Source organism: Dasypus novemcinctus, chromosome 3 (assembly GCF_030445035.2).
Source record: "Dasypus novemcinctus isolate mDasNov1 chromosome 3, mDasNov1.1.hap2, whole genome shotgun sequence".
Taxonomy (NCBI): Eukaryota; Metazoa; Chordata; class Mammalia; order Cingulata; family Dasypodidae; genus Dasypus; species Dasypus novemcinctus.
In genome coordinates this window covers 14,293,168-14,308,548 of record NC_080675.1, presented here as the reverse complement: position 1 = coordinate 14,308,548, position 15,381 = coordinate 14,293,168, and the positions used below count along the sequence as shown (strand labels likewise).

The 15,381-nt window shown below is 57.2% G+C and overlaps 1 protein-coding gene across 1 annotated transcript in view; it reads right to left on the bottom strand.

Annotated features, from left to right (window-relative positions):
* ITPK1 (inositol-tetrakisphosphate 1-kinase) overlaps window positions 1-15,127 on the bottom strand; it is a 176,737-nt gene extending 161,610 nt beyond the window's left edge. Inside the window, exon 1 of the mRNA XM_058292392.2 lies at window positions 14,807-15,127. Coding sequence (XP_058148375.1) covers window positions 14,807-14,901 — 95 coding nt within the window. The 5' untranslated portion in view covers window positions 14,902-15,127. The remainder of the gene's footprint in view (window positions 1-14,806) is intronic.
* Between the last annotated feature and the right edge of the window lie 254 nt (window positions 15,128-15,381).

Here is a 15,381-nt window from a genome sequence, read left to right as displayed (position 1 = left end):
GAAAGCACCTAAACTCTCCCGGAGCAGGACCGGCCGAACAGCAACAGGCCGTGTGTTTACATAACACAGGACTGTTTCACTCCGAAATACTTTGGTGTCAAAACGCCGGGTTCCGACAGCCCCAGCTGGGCAGGGAGACATCAGCCTTCACCCTGAAGCCAGGGTGGCCTGACCCCATTCCACAGGACAGACAGCCTGAGCCTCACTTCCGGACGTCCAGCCTGCCCGGCCTCAGGGTCCGGGGTCCTTGGGACCCGCCTGCACCTGGACAGGCTTACGAAGGCAGGGCCCAACACCATGGCGAGCGCCTGGTCCTACTCAGCCCCCTTTCCCGGGGTTCATCCTGGGCCATGGCCGGAGGCTGGCAGAGAGCAGCCCCCGCCCTCACCCCAGCTGGTCACTGGAGACCAGAACCGTCAAGCCACCTGGTGGGGCCTGGGGCACACCCGTCGCTGTGAGAATGAGCCTGTACTGCGCAGCTGCAAGTCCTTGTCCACGAGGACCCCTTCCGGTTCAAAGGTTGTGGACAATCCCCACCCCCCACCCCGAGATGGTGAATCTGCACGTCGCCCTGCAGTGCGCTGACGTCACCTGTATGACGCAGGTGGTGTGGCTACAAGTCAACGGAGAGAGGGACAGCCATCCTCCCCTCCTTCAGAGATAGTCTCTGGTCCACACAAGGAAAGAGGGAGGTTCATGGGCGCTGAGACCCCCTCTCTGCCCCCCGTGCACAGGAACAAGGCTGACTGCTACGGGCGAGGAACTTAAGGCCCAGAGAGGTGCAGAAATGCACCTGGGGCCACCCAGCTGGGGTCAGGCACTCAGAGAGGCTGAGTCTGGGTTAGAGTCCCGTCGCTAACTCCATGGCCTCAGCTGGGAGCCAGCCACGCTCCCTGCCCAGGAGGCCTGGGAAGCCAGAGCCCTCGGCCTGCCCAGTCTTCCTCCCCAGTGACGGGACTTCCCGCTCGGGCGTGAGCCCCCTGGCAGGGCCCGAGGCCTGGGGCCCGGCTCCACCTCACTGGCCCACCCTGAACACCAGCATCAGCTGTGAGAGCTTTCCAAGGGGTGAAAGGACCCGGCCTGCAACAGCTCATCCCATCTGCAACACTACCCTGCAGGCCGGTGCTAAAAGCGCCCGATTAGATGCAGAAATTGAGGCAGAGAGCTGAGGTGGCCCAGCCCAGCCGCACAGCCAGAAACGCAGCTGCGCAGGCCCCAAGTTCCTTCTCCTCTCGAGACGAGGGGTTTGCCCAAAGAGGAGAGTCCCACTAGCCTCCCCGGCTTCGGGGATCTTTCCCAGGAGCTTCCAAACCCTCTAGGCCATGGCAGCAGCTTCAGTGGAAGAGGCTCTGAGGCTCCCAAGGTGATCCCCCAGGAAGGGACGTGAGTGGCCGTTTAAACAGAGGAATGGGCCACGCGGCCTCGTCCACGCCGGCTCAGAGCAGAAACGGAGCACGCCGAGGCGGGAATGGCCGAGAGGACGCCGGGTTCACCGTGAGCCGGGGAACCTGGCTCAGCCCGTGGCCACAGGACAGAGCACGTCACAAGCTGGGCAGCCCAAACTCGGCACCCACGAGATCCCCGGCAACTGCTGGCCTGTGGCTGGGTCCCGGGCAGGCTCAGCACCAGCCTCCCCGGGCTGGGTGGGGGTCAACACCTCTGGACACTGAGTCGGCAGCTGGACTTCTGGACACGCTCCGGGAGAGCGATGAATCCAGGTGAAATTGAAGAGGAAAGAGAAAAAAGTGAGTGAACTATGGGGTGCTGAGGGTGGGTGGTTGCAGAAGACCTCAGACAAAAGGGACGCCATCCCCTGCCTTCATCTGCAAAGAAAAAAAGCTCTGTACAGTCAAGAGCACGGGCTTTAGTGCCACACAGGCAGGTTGACCAGCTAGGAAACCCCAGGTCACTTCCCTCTCTGGGCCTCAGTTTCTACACGTGTAAAATGGGATCCCAAGACTGAGAGCCCAGTAAGTGGAGGCATATAGCTAGAGCTCAATAAACCAGGGCCACTGTTATTTCTCAGGCTACGCTGTTGTCATACTACATAACGCAGTGCAGGTACAACTCTGCCATCTCAAGGAAAGGCTAATGTGAGCTCTCAAAGGCAGATCCACTGCCCCCTAAGCACCAGTGATGGTCCCCATCAGCTCCCCCAAGGGAACCAGCACATTCCTGCCAGCAAGAGAACTGCCCTGTTTAGAGACAAAGGCCTCAGGCTTGGCCTTTGGAAGGTTCCAGCCCAGACCTCCGTCCCCTTGGGCTTCAGCCCTCCTGAAGCAGCAAGGTGACAGGGCACCCAAACCTCTGTGGGCACAGGCCAGAGTCTGGCTGCACGGGCTGTGCCCACAGGGAGGCCAACAGATCTCTGATGGAAAAGCCAGGACTCCGTTTCCTTTCAAGGCTCCCAAAATGGCTCTGACTTTAAGAATTCATAAAAATTTTTTTTAAGATTTATTTCTCTCCCCTTCCCCCCCACCCCACCCCCAGTTGTCTGTTCTCTGTGTCCATTCACTGTGTGTTCTTCTGCGTCCGCTTGCATTCTTGTCAGCGACACTGGGAATCTGTCTCGTTTTGTTGCGTCATCTTGCTGCATCAACTCTCCATGTGTGCGGCGCCACTCCTGCGCAGGCTGTACTTTTCTCGTGACTCTCCTTACAGGGTGCATTCCTTGCACATGGGACTCCCCTACGTGGGGGACACCCCTGCATGGCACGGTACTCCTTGTGCACATCAGCACTGCGCGTGGGCCAGCTCACCATACAGGTCAGGAGGCCCTGGGTTTGAACCCTGGACCTCCCGTGTAGTAGACAGACGCTCTATCAGTTCAGCCAAATCCACCTCCCCATAAAATCTCAAAACAAGCGTTAGTGTCAGGAAGGCCCGGGTTCAAATGCAAGCTGCCCCGCCTACCCGCTCACAACTTTGGGCTACCTGCATCTTCTTGGAGCCTTCCTAACCTCACCTGCACAGTGAAGAAGAGATTTCACCCAGAGAGAAACCAGAACAGTCTGCATCACTGACCATTCCTCATAAAGACCACAAACCTAGAACCATGCTGGGCAAGAGCCAAGCCTTGCAGAATCGGCATCCCAGCTACTCACAAGCACCTGCGCACGTGCCGGCACGCCTCTCTCCACTCCCTCTTCTCCCAGAGCACCCCATGCCCCCTGGAGAATGCAAGAGAACCCTGCACAACCCACACCCTCTCCCACCAACCTCCCCTCCACAAGACCCAGCCCGGCACACTAGGGGCAGAGCCCCTCGGTTGTGGAAAGACTTCTTAGAAGGGCTGTCCCTGGGGCCACAGGAGGCTCTGGGGTGTTCACTGGCGTCCCAGGACCCAAGAGCACCCGGTACGCAGTGGGCACTCAATAAGTGTACATCCCATGAATGCTTGAGAGACTGAATGGGGTACCTTTTTAAAAAGAGGCTTGGGCCCCACCCCAAGACAAGCTCCAGGCTTGTGGGCCAGGTCCCGAGGTTGTCACCCCCGCCTGCGATGGCTGGATGGAAATAGGGTGAGGCAGAAATGAAAGTGAAACTCCTGCAAGGGTGTCTTCTCAGCACCCTGCACCCACCTACCACCCCAGTGAGCATGCCGGGAGGCCACGGACGTGTCCTAGTTCCTGACCATAAAGACCCCTCCCCCACCAGAAATGCCAGGGCAGGAGGGGACGGCTGTCTGTCTGCCCCTGAGCTGGGGGCTCCCACCAGCGACTCCCACAGGGTCCCCCATTCCTGGGAGGGTAGGAAGGCATGGCAGGTGGCCCCATCAGTGAGTAAGCACCTACCATGATCAACAGCCCTCGGAGGTGGGGGGTCCACGCCCACCTTACAGACAGAGGAGCAGAGGCTCGAGGAGGAGAATGACCACCCAGTAATACACAGCAAGCTAGACAAACTTTGTGCCTCCGAGTTCACCATAATCTCCACCACCCACCGCACCTCTGGGTCCAACAACTGCACAAAGAGGTTGCAAAGGAAAAAACACCATGGTTTTGTTTTGAAACTGGGTATCATGTCAATGGTGCTTGAATCATTATTCCATTAAAGACAAGGCAAAGGTGACCTGGCAGGATAGAACCAGCACGGTCTCAGGAGCTAACCAGCCCTGAGAGTGAATCCCAGCCTGGATGGTGCCTGCCTGTGGAAGCTTCTTGCTATCCTCTGAAATCTTGTAAGTTGTTGATTTAAGGGGGAGCCCCTTCTGTCTGGGGCCACAGGGGGAAATATCAACACAAGCCTTCGGAAGCATGAAGGGCTTCTTCAGAGGCATGGCAGGCCTCCTTCATGTGCGTGGTGGGCCTCCGCCAGGTGTGTGGTCTCCTCCAGGTGGTGCCTGGCAGGCCTCCCCCAGATGTGTGGTGCATCAACTCCGGTAGTGCACGGCGGGCCTCCTCCAGGCACGTGGTGGGCTTCTTCCAAGAGTGTGGTCTCTTTCAGGTGGTGCATGGCAGGCCTCCTCCAGGCATGTGGCCTCCTCCAGGTGGTGCGTGGCAGGCCTCCTCCAGGCATGTGGCCTCCTCCAGGTGGTGCGTGGCGGGCCTCCTCCAGGCATGTAGTCTCCTCTAGGCATGTGGCGGGCCTCCTCTAGGCATGTGGCGGGCCTCCTCCAAGCAGTGCGTGGCAGGCCTCCTCCAAGCATGTGGCCTCCTCCAGGTGGTGCGTGGCAGGCCTCCTCCAAGCATGTGGCCTCCTCCAGGCATGTGGCCTCCTCCAGGCGGTGCGTGGCGGGCCTCCTCCAGCGGTGCGTGGCAGGCCTCCTCCAAGCATGCGGCCTCCTCCAGGTGGTGCGTGGCAGGCCTCCTCCAGGCATGTGGCCTCCTCCAGGCGGTGCGTGGCGGGCCTCTTCCAGCGGTGCGTGGCAGGCCTCCTCCAAGCATGTGGCCTCCTCCAGGTGGTGCGTGGCAGGCCTCCTCCAGGCACTTGGCCTCCTCCAGGTGGTGCATGGCCGGCCTCCTCCAGGCACGTGGCCTCCTCCAGGTGGTGCGTGGCAGGCCTCCTCCAGGCATGTGGCCTCCTCCAGGTGGTGTGTGGTGGGCCTCCTCCAGGCACGTGGCCTCCTCCAGGCACGTGGCCTCCTCCAGGTGGTGTGTGGCGGGCCTCCTCCAGGCATGTGGCCTCCTCCAGGTGGTGTGTGGCGGGCCTCCTCCAGGCACGTGGCAGGCCTCCAGAACAAGCCACAAGTCCTAGCTTCCTGGCAGAAGCTGGTCCTCCCACATCCAGCTAGAAGAGTGCCTGCAAAGCTCTACTTTTACTGGAGTGACCCCGGGCTGGCCCACCTGCCAGACCACAGGCACTGCTGATGAGGAGTCAATGAGTCTGTAGAGTAAACTATAAAGTAAAGCATCTTTGGCTGACACTGATAAATCAGTGTCACATCTGGTTGGCCCAGTCCCCAGGAATGCTTTCCTGTGCAAAGACTAGCTCCTGTCAGGCCTTGGGATCCACCTTTAAGGACACTCCACTGCAAATCAGCAGTCAAAGGGAAGAAATTTAAAAATAGGAGAGAGGGACTCGTCCTTAAAAGAAACAATCAGCAGGCCAAATGGCTCATCCAGTGAGGCTGAGAGGACGCATCAAAGCACCAGATGGCCATGCCAGACGAGAGTTTCCCAGAGTGTATTCCAGGGATCACAAGTCCCATAAGTCAATACTCCCACAAAAGAGCTCTCCAGAAAGACCAGCCTGGGAAGCTTCAAACCCACGCACCTCCCCGGGAGCCCCTAAGTGCCTCCAAAGCCCTGCAGTAAAGAGACTGGGTTTGCCTTCTTTAAGCTGGTGTTTCCCCAAACAGGATCTTTTGGGGAAATGACAATTTAGGTTTCTCAGAAGTGCCGAACAGTAAGAATCATCAGGGCACTTGTTAAAAGGAGATTCCCCAGACTCCTTCCCTGCCCCTTCTCTAGAAATTTGTTTTTTTGGGGGGAGAAAAGGGGTGCTCAAGAAGGTGTATTTTTCACTAGTGTCCCAGGTACCTCTTCTGTTGGGCAATGGGCAAGTTCAGCAAACACCGGACAATGTAAACGACTGCTGGTAGGGAAGCTTCCCTCTCCATCTCGCTTGCGTACCTGAGGCCTAACCAGAGCACTGGGAAAGGTCAGCTGACCTAAGGCCCACAAGGAAGATTAGTATCTCCACACACACACACACACACACACACACACACACACACACACAGACCTAAGGCCCAGAACTGCTAACTTCCTACACACAGAAGGCTAGACTAGGCTGAACCAGTGGGGAGCATCTGCCCTCCTGCCACTGGGTCCCAGACCACAGCAGAGCCCAGGCTGGCAGGAGGGTCCCAGAGCCACCCACCTTCATCCCGGTATCAGGAGAACAGCGCTACGGAAGGACAACCTGTCTGAAGGGAAAAGTGGCCCAGAGCTGTCTGCCTGTCCCTAGACAGGCCCCCAGACAGGTCCCTGCCATCCCCACGGAAGCCAAGGGCAGGCCCGGATGTGTGGGCTCTGGGAGCTCACACTGCCTGGCCTCTGGGTCTTTTGGCTCCCTGAGAAAAAGAGGTGCTAGCCCCGCTCTGTGAAATGTCACCTCCACAGAGGTCTTCTCTGACCACAGAGAGCTGAAGCGGTCCAGCCACCTTCGCCAGCCCTGGTCTGCATGATTCGGGGCTCAAACTGCACCCTGCAGCGTTTTAAAGGCACCTGCAGGTTGATTTGCCCTCTGTCTCCCCAGGTGCAAGAGAACCAGACCAGGGCAGATGCCCAGGATTTGCTGCATGAATGAAAGAAGAGGAGTTGCAGACGAGCTCCTCCCAGGCCAGGGACCCACCACCTCATCCCGTCCTATCTCCCTCACCCCTGGGGTTTCCTTCCTGGCCAGAGCAAGCTGGAGTCACAAGTGGCTTTGTCTGAGCCCCAGGGACATGGAAGAAGCTTCCCAAACGCCAACAGTTTGCACATCCGTTTGTTCATTCGCTAACAGGCATATATGAGCTCCTACGGTGTACACGGCTACAGGTACTGGATTTCAGCAGGGAACAAAACTTTCTAGAACCAGCTTTTTAATGGAGAGACACACAATAAACAAGACAATGAACAAGTCCAGAAAGAAACCAGCTCAGCAGCCAGGGTTCACTAAGTGTTGAATATTCAGACTGAGTGAAAAGGGGAGGAAAAAAAAAAACACCAGACACCTCCCAGGAGCTACCCTTGGGTGGGACTCTGTCCCACAGGAGCAGCTGGCAGCTTAGCAGAGCTCACTACAGAGGGATGTACTGGCACACGCAGCCAGGAACACAGAGAGCAGTGGGCAAGGCAGGGCAGTTCCTGCCCACCTGGTGCAGGCACCCAGCATTCATGGAATGGGCTCAGCACCCACGGGGTGGCCCTGTTGTCAGAGGATGTGGGGGCAGGGGTAGGCAGGGGTCTGGGACTCCCTCATGGGAGTGATTCTCAAATCTTCATAGCCAGTGACAGATCTGCCCACTGAGCCCTAAAAGCAGGCTGTGGGGGAAAGGCAGGGCAGGGGGGGCACGACCAAGGCTGCCAACTCCTAGCCTGGCACGGTGCCAATGAAGGGCCTACAGAAACGGACCTGGAGGCCCCGCTGGGGAGGCACAGGCCACAAAGGGCAGCTGCTTTCTGAGGGAGGCTACGACCAGGCAAGACAAAGCCAGGAGCAATTCAAACAGCCCAATGGCAACGGCCATTGTGAGAGGAGGCCTCGGCCTCCGGGAGGGGCCCCGGGCTTGGCGCATAGTAAGGCCCCTGCCACATCCCCACGTGTGACCGTGGGCCAACCCCACCGGGCCTGGGCCTCCCTCCCAGGAGCCGACACTCTCCCCAATGCAAGGCCACACACCCAGACCTCTCCAGGGGCCACGGGGGCAAAGGCTGGGTGGGCCCGATCCATGCAGCTGGACGGAAGGTGTCTAAGACCTTGCCTTTGCCAGGGCAGGACCTACGTAGGTGAAGAGCTCCTGAATGATTATTTGCTTTCTTTCTAAAATGAATATTACTCTTCAGTAACAAGCATTCCTTCAAGAAGCTAGTTTACCAGCTGAATTCAAAATATGAGGGGAAACAGAAACCCCATTTATATCCAGCTATTCAGGAATTGCACTCACGAGGCACTTCACTAAGTATTTGCTGAATGCCCAAAATCTGTTACACCATGTGGGAGAGATCATCGGTGGAGGCAGGATGGCTGGGTGGACAGCAACAGAGGCAGCGAGCCTGCGGACTGAGCCCCAGCTCTGGCCGCTGCCGGCCGGGGCACGGCTGGCTCTCGACACGGTGAGCGCTGCAATCTCAGGCATAACAAGAGACCTGCAAATCCAAAGGACCATGCTGCTCATGCGTCTGGCCACGGGAAAGCGCAGGTAAAGGGCCCACCCATTCGCCGTCGCTGGGAATGAAACCTGGACCTCCTCTCTGCAAGCAGCTTTAGAACTTAGAGGGAAACAGAAAATGCCCATGCCCTTTGCCCTAGCACTAGCTCATCTAGCAACGTGCACCGAGGCAAGGGGTCATGCAACTCATGGCTGCACTACCCACATCAGCCAAAGAGTGGAGGAAAAAACATGGTCCATGATTATACTGGCTACACCACACAGCCAGGACCAAAAAACAAGGGAGGGAAGCAGATTTGGCTCAACAGACAGAGCGTCTGTCTACCACCTGGGAGGTCCAGGGTTCGAACCCAGGGCCTCCTGACCCGAGTGATGAGCTGGCCCACATGTAGTGCTGATGCGCACAAGGGGTGCCGTGCCACGCAGGGGTGTCCCCTGCGTAGGGGAGCCCCACGCGCAAGGAGTGCACCCTGTAAGGAGCTACTCCATGCAAAAAAAGTGCAACCTGCCCAGGAGTGGCGCTGCACACATGGAGAAAGCTGACACAGCAAGATGACTCAACAAAAAGAGACACAGATTCCCAATGCCACTGACAAGAATACAAAGACACAGAAGAACACACAGTAAATGGACACAGAGAGCAGACAACTGGGGGGGGGCAGGGAAGGGGAGAGAAATAAATAAAAAATAAATATTTTTTTAAAAAAGGGAATGGATATGGTTCAAGTAGTTGAGCACCCGCCTTCCACATGGGAGGTCCTGGATTTGGTGCCAGTGCCACCTGAAAAAAACAAAAACAAAACAACAAGCAAAAACAAACAATAAAACCAACTCAGAGAAGCCAGTGTGGCTCAGTAGTTTGAGCACTAGTTTCCCATATACGAGGTCCCAGGTTCAGTCCCTGGATCCAGTACCTGAAAAAAAAAAAACGAGGCTGATGGTGGTACAGAACTGTCTCCAAATGATGAAATGATGTTGAATTTCTCCAAGGCACAGTGTTAGGTGAAATGAGCCAAGACAGAACCACCTAGTATGTATGAAGAGAGGCACAAGCACAGGTATTTGCCTAAGTACCTAAAGAGGAAGCGGCTGTGGCTCAATCAGTTGGGCTCCCGTCTATCACACGGGGGCCTCCTTGTGAAGGCAAGCTGGCCCACGCCCACAGAGAGCTGATGGCCCGCGTGCCACAGAGAGCTGGCACAGCAAGACAACGCACCCAAGGGAGACACGCAGATACAGAAAAAAATGTGCAGCAAATGGACAGACAGCAAAGAAAGGAACAAGCTGCAAGGGGGGAATAAATAAATAGATAAATCCTTTTTTTAAAAAGAGGGAAGCTTTAAAAAAAAAAAAACAAAAAACCTAAAGAGCCAGACTGCCAACAGTAGTTTCCCCCGGTACCTGGAACTCAGGAAGAAGGAAAAAAATGACTGACTTTTCATTGTACTCTTTGAGTCCTCCAATTTTTTTTAAGCCACATGCACAGACTAAATATTCAAAAAGACAAAGAAAAAAAATAAATGTTAAATAAATAAGCATTAGCTAATAATAATAACACAGTCACTCATGGAAACTCCTGGCACTTTCAGAAAACCCAGCACAAATTCTGACTCTCCAAACCAGAAAAAAAATGAAAGTATCCCCTTGCATTCACATATAATTTCCTCAGTTTCCCCATCCATGGAAGGGTGAGGCAGCACACCTGCCTCCCAGGGTGGTTGGAAGATACACATGGGACCAGGTGTTAAAGGGAACAGAGTCCAGCTGTGATCCGAAGGCCCAGGCACATCGGGGTCCCGCCGGCCCACCAGCTTCAAATCCACGAGCCCTAAATGACCATTCAAAATCCATATGGACTTCAGGGCAAACTGTCCAAACCAAGAATACGACAATATCTACAACGCCAAAGGTCCCTGAACAGGGACACCATGTCAGCAGAAACCCACTCACCCACTCCCCAAGAACAACAAAAATAACCGCGGAGGTAGCAGGTGTGGTTCTGGGGTTGAGCACCTGCTTCCCACGTACAAGGTCCCGGGTTCAATCCTGGTTACCTCCAAACACATGCGCGCACACACAGCTCCCAGCGCCATGCTAAGCACTTTACATGCCTAGCATGGTAATGTATTTGATCCTCACTTTACAGAGGAGGAAACTGAGGCACAGAGGGGTTAAGTAACATGCCCAGGCACCAGGGGTAGTCAGGCGTGGAGCCAGGCGTGGAACTTGGGCATTCTCCTCAACAGACAACTGGCGTCCAGGCGGAGATCTCCTCTCCCTTGGCGTCTAATTTATTCTCTTGGAGACTGGTAGAGAGTGTTTATTTGGAAGGCTGAGTTATGGATATTCCTGGTGCACAGCTGCAAAGGAAACCTAAATCAGCACCCCACCCACCCCCTCACCCCCAAAATGGGGCCAAGTCCAGCCATTAAAAGAAACAAACAAACGAAAAGAAAATACCCGCCCACACACCAGTATCACTTAATCCTGGAAATGATCCCCTTTCCTCCCACCCTAGAATCTCCAGAATTCCCGTCTGGAACGCTAAAGCCATCCGGGCAGAAAGGGACCTTCGAGATGACCCCATCTTTTCAGGATGAAATGTGGCCCTGCCAGCACCCTACACTCTCCCTGGCAGGCCCCCCAGGCCAGTTTACAGTTATCACCGAAGTCCTAGCTCCATGAGGGCGCTGCAGCCAGCCAGTCCTGGGCTCAGGCCTGGGCTCAGAGGGTGCCCGCCAAACATGAGCCCAGAGGGCCCGCACGCCCGGCGCCTTCCGAGGGAGCTGTGCTAAAGGGAGGCCTGTGCGGGCAGGGCGAGATGCTGAACGGTCTGAGCCCACTCCACACACACGTTTCCTGCGAGCCAAGTCTGCCTAGCCAGCCTCCAAGACTCTCAAGGACGAGGGCCTCACAGACAATCTGCTTCTGGAACCTTCCAGGAAGCACCTACCCACATCTGCGTAAAAAGACACTCAGGACACAAGGAAGCCGTGTCCTCAGGCGGAAAGGCCTCGGGCCTAAGCTCGAGCTGGTGCCAGCAGTAAGTCCCTAACACTCCCGAGCCTCAGTTTCCCCATCCTTCCAACCCCGGGCTGCTTAGGAGGATTAAATGAGCTCCCTGGAAGGCCCTCATTTAAAAAGTTGGCTAGTATTGTAGAGAAGGACAGAGGCTCACCCACATTTTATACCTAAATGCTTCATGAAGGCAAGCACTTTTTTCACCACCCCCTGCCACAGCAGTTCAGCCAAAGAAAAGAAGAATGGGAGCGCAAGGGCAAGTCGGAGAAGAGGCGCAGCCAGCACTGAACAAAGGACACCTGGGTGAGGCAGCATTCCCCAACGGGGCACTGCAGAGCACTAAAAAGGAGAGAGGTAAAAGAAATCACCCGGCATTTCCAATGACAGCTTTATTTCTTTGCTCCCCCTCTCAAGTCCCTTCTTGTCATCTTGGAAAAGCCACAAAGAGGATGTGAAGGGAGCTGCACTGTTGCTCCAGCGTTAGGGGAAGGGGGAGGAAGGCTGAAGGGCAGAGAGGACACGGCCGAGCGGGCGTCCCGGGGGACAGGGAAAGAACCAGAGAAGAGTGACAGGATCACAAAGTACCACTAAAAACCAGGCTGACGGCAAGGTCCATCTGCGGACTAGACTAGCCAGAGCCCTGTACCGTCACGGCGCAAGCCCCTTGTAGGGTTGGCCATGGCACCTACCCAAGGTGACTGGTAGGTGGGGCACTTCCCAGGACCTAGTCCCAGCCACCTTCTGATCCCTCAAGGTGCAAAGCCCCCTCAGAGAAGAAGGCCCAGTCCTTACACTCGGAGCAGACTCGGCCTTGCAAGGGAAGTGTTCACAAAATGGCAGCAGCGGGGCCGCTGGGAAGGCGAACGAGTCAGGCTGCGTGACCGCCAGCGGGGCGCGAGGAACAAGGGTTGGCTTTCCATGCGGGTCTCAAGATCTCCAGGTTGGACCCATTCCAGAAGTTAAATGAAAGGAGCACAAGTGTTGGAGCTGCCCCTCTGGCGCCTGCTTCTCCGTCCAGAAAAACAAACGGGCTGGAGGAGACGGTCTCCAGCATCCCCTTCCTGCGCTGAGATTTGTACATGGCTTGCCACTCAACTAAACAGCTCAGCCCTGTCCATCCAGGTCATCCTCTCTGGAGCTGACACTGCCCCAAACATCCTGAGCACAGCAGTCTGTCATTTTCATACGTTTCTCTACTTTTTCATTAGAGAATTAGTAGACGATTCCCAACCCATCAATGTAGCAGGGTTGCACCCCCAGAATTCTCGACCTTTGCAATGTCCATCCGTGTTGCCTCTCGGGCCGCTAAAATCATACCCACATTCGGATCAAACAAAACAACAGCAAAGTCACCATCTCAACAGTTGGAGCATTTTGCACCCAGTATAGAAATGTGGCCACTAGGGGGCACTGCCCTGAAAGCAATAGAAGAGAAACAGAAAAACTATTTTTTGGTGTTTTCTTTCCATTCTTAAGCCCAAGTGACAAAACCTCTAAAGCTTCCCTAATGAAAACACCAAATGGGCCTCCTAGGGTTCTAGGATGACCCAGATGCTCTCTGCTTTCTCTTCAAAGCCAATGTTTGGTACCGAAGAAGGAAACTAGACTTTATGCACAACAACCCGTTCGGAAAAATTAACACTCTGCTCCCAAACCAGCTGATACCCAGCTCGCCCTAAGGTCCCCCCTCCCGCCCCCTTTAAAGGCAGGGGGCGCCACGAGTCCAGCATGAGAAAGCAGCCACGAGTCTCAGCTAGGATTGTTATATCTCCTAATGACGGAACAAAACATACCAACCCGATGAGAAGCCTCATGCTTCAGCTGAAGACACTGGATGACAGGAATAACGGAGACATCAATAAAAAAGGATGCAAGGTCTACACTGGGGTTCTCAGGTCCTACATGACTACAGGGGAGCCTCCAGTGCCTCACAGCAGAACAGGACTTTGAGGTTCTGGGCTCATGCCAAAGAGGCTTCTCCAAACATTCAGAGTCTATAGCATTCCCTTGAGTGTATGTTAGATCTAGGGTGCAATATTCAAGTGTCCTTATTAGCGTTCCCAAATCCTCAGACCCATTTTCAGAGCTCTGACTGCGAGTTCCTCCTGACTCCCTGTGAATTCCAGGGCAGCTCTGCACGCCCTCCCAACCATGAAAAGCCTTCTCATTGGGAAGCCGGCCTGGGAGAAGGCAGCCAACCCCATCCCACACCCAGGCACCCAGAACCAGAAGCTGCTTCCTGCAAGGCACGCCCCTCCTGCTGGGGGAGAGGAGCGCTGGGGGAGAGGAGAGCCAGGGGGGCAGGCGGAGGAGCAAGGCGAAGCAGGACCCGGGACCAGGCAGCAGGAGGGGCACAGAGGAGTGCCAGGCCTGCCTGCACATGCCAGCCGAGACCAGCCACTCACTTGCACACACCCAGGCTAAAGAAACCCAACTGTCCAATTCTCCAAGATGGTAGGGGACTTAACAGGGCAAAAAATGCAAGTGGGGCCAGTTTTTGAAAATCAAAGCTACCTAGTGGAAGCACTACCCCATGAAAGGTTTCTACCTGGACTTTCCGAAAGGATTTCGAGAGCCAGATCCTTTTAAAGACTTTCCTTTAGAAGAGGATTTCACTAACAGCTTCAGGGAGGCAAAGGCACAGTTGTGGAACAAGGCAAGCTACACCTGAGCCCAGCCTCTACGCTGCTGTAATTTCTGAAGAATGGGATCTTATTAAACACCCCGAGTCTCCACCAGCAAGGGCCAGCAAGGAGGCCGGGGGGCGGCTGGCGGAAGGTCATTCGATTCCACCTGCATTTACAGAGCACTTTCTGTGCACCTCCCTGGCTGTGAGACCCCAGGCCAGGGACCTGGCCTCTCCGCGTCTCGGGGCCCCTTCTCCGACACGTGGCCCAGAAATCATCAGCCCCACCAATGCACAAGGCTGCTGCGAGGCTCTCATGAGACAGCAAATCACCACGTTCATACCAACACTCTCGCTGCCCGCTTCCACCAGGCTCGACACCCGGGGCATGAAATGACGGCTTCCAGAACCCAGGCGGGGCACACAGTAGGCGGTCAACAAAGGCCGGCGCCTTTCTCCGCTAAAGGGAAGGGACGGCGCAAAGAAAACACGAGAGCCCCAAAGTAACCTCCGGCCACCGTAAACAGCGTGGGTCCCCCCGATTTCCCAGGTCCCCTCGGTCAACCTTGGGCCGCGCTCCTGCCGCGCCCGGGTCAGCTGGGGGGGGGGGTCCCCTCTACCGGGGTCGCGGTGCACCTGGGAGCCCACGCCACGACGCCTCCACCGGCCACCGCTTCTCTTGAAACCCAACCCGGCCCTCCCCCCCCCCGCCGCTCAGCCCCCGCACCCCGGGGCGCCCCATCTTCCCGTTCTGCCGCCACCTCCCCAAACCACCGCGGAGGCGCAGCCGGGGGCAGGCCGGGGGTCCCCGGGCGCGGGAGCTGCCCCCCCCGCCTCACCTGCACAGCTCGGCGAAGGCCTGGAAATTCAGCTTCTTGATCTTCTTCTCGCTCAGCCAGTAGCCCACTCGCTTCCCCTTCAGGAAGGTCTGCATCTTCCTGCTCGGCGGGGAGCTCGCGGCCCGAGGAAATCGCCCACAGGCCGAGGGTGGCGGCCCGACGCGCGCCGCGAGCGTGCGGGCACCTCCTCCCGGCGGCGGGGACGCGGAACGGGGCTCCGAGCGCGCAGCGCGGCCGGGAGGGGCGCGGAGGGCGGCCCGGAGGAGGGAGCGGCGCGCAGCGCGGGATCCCACTGGCTGCGGCCGCGGCGGGGCCGCCCCCGCCCCCGCCCCCGCCCCCGCCCCGCCGCCCGGGCGCCCGCGGGGCTCGCCCGCCGGCAACTTCGCGGGCCGGGGCGGCGGCGGGGCGGCGCTCCCCGCCCAGACGGCGCCCCGCGCGCCCCCGCGGCCCCCGCGCCGCACGCCCGCCCGCGGCCGGCAGGAGGAGGCGGCGGCCCCGCGCCCGCCCCCGCGCGCCCGCCCTGCGCCCTCCTCCGTCCCCACCCGCCGAGCCCCGCGCGGGCCCTGCCCGGCCCG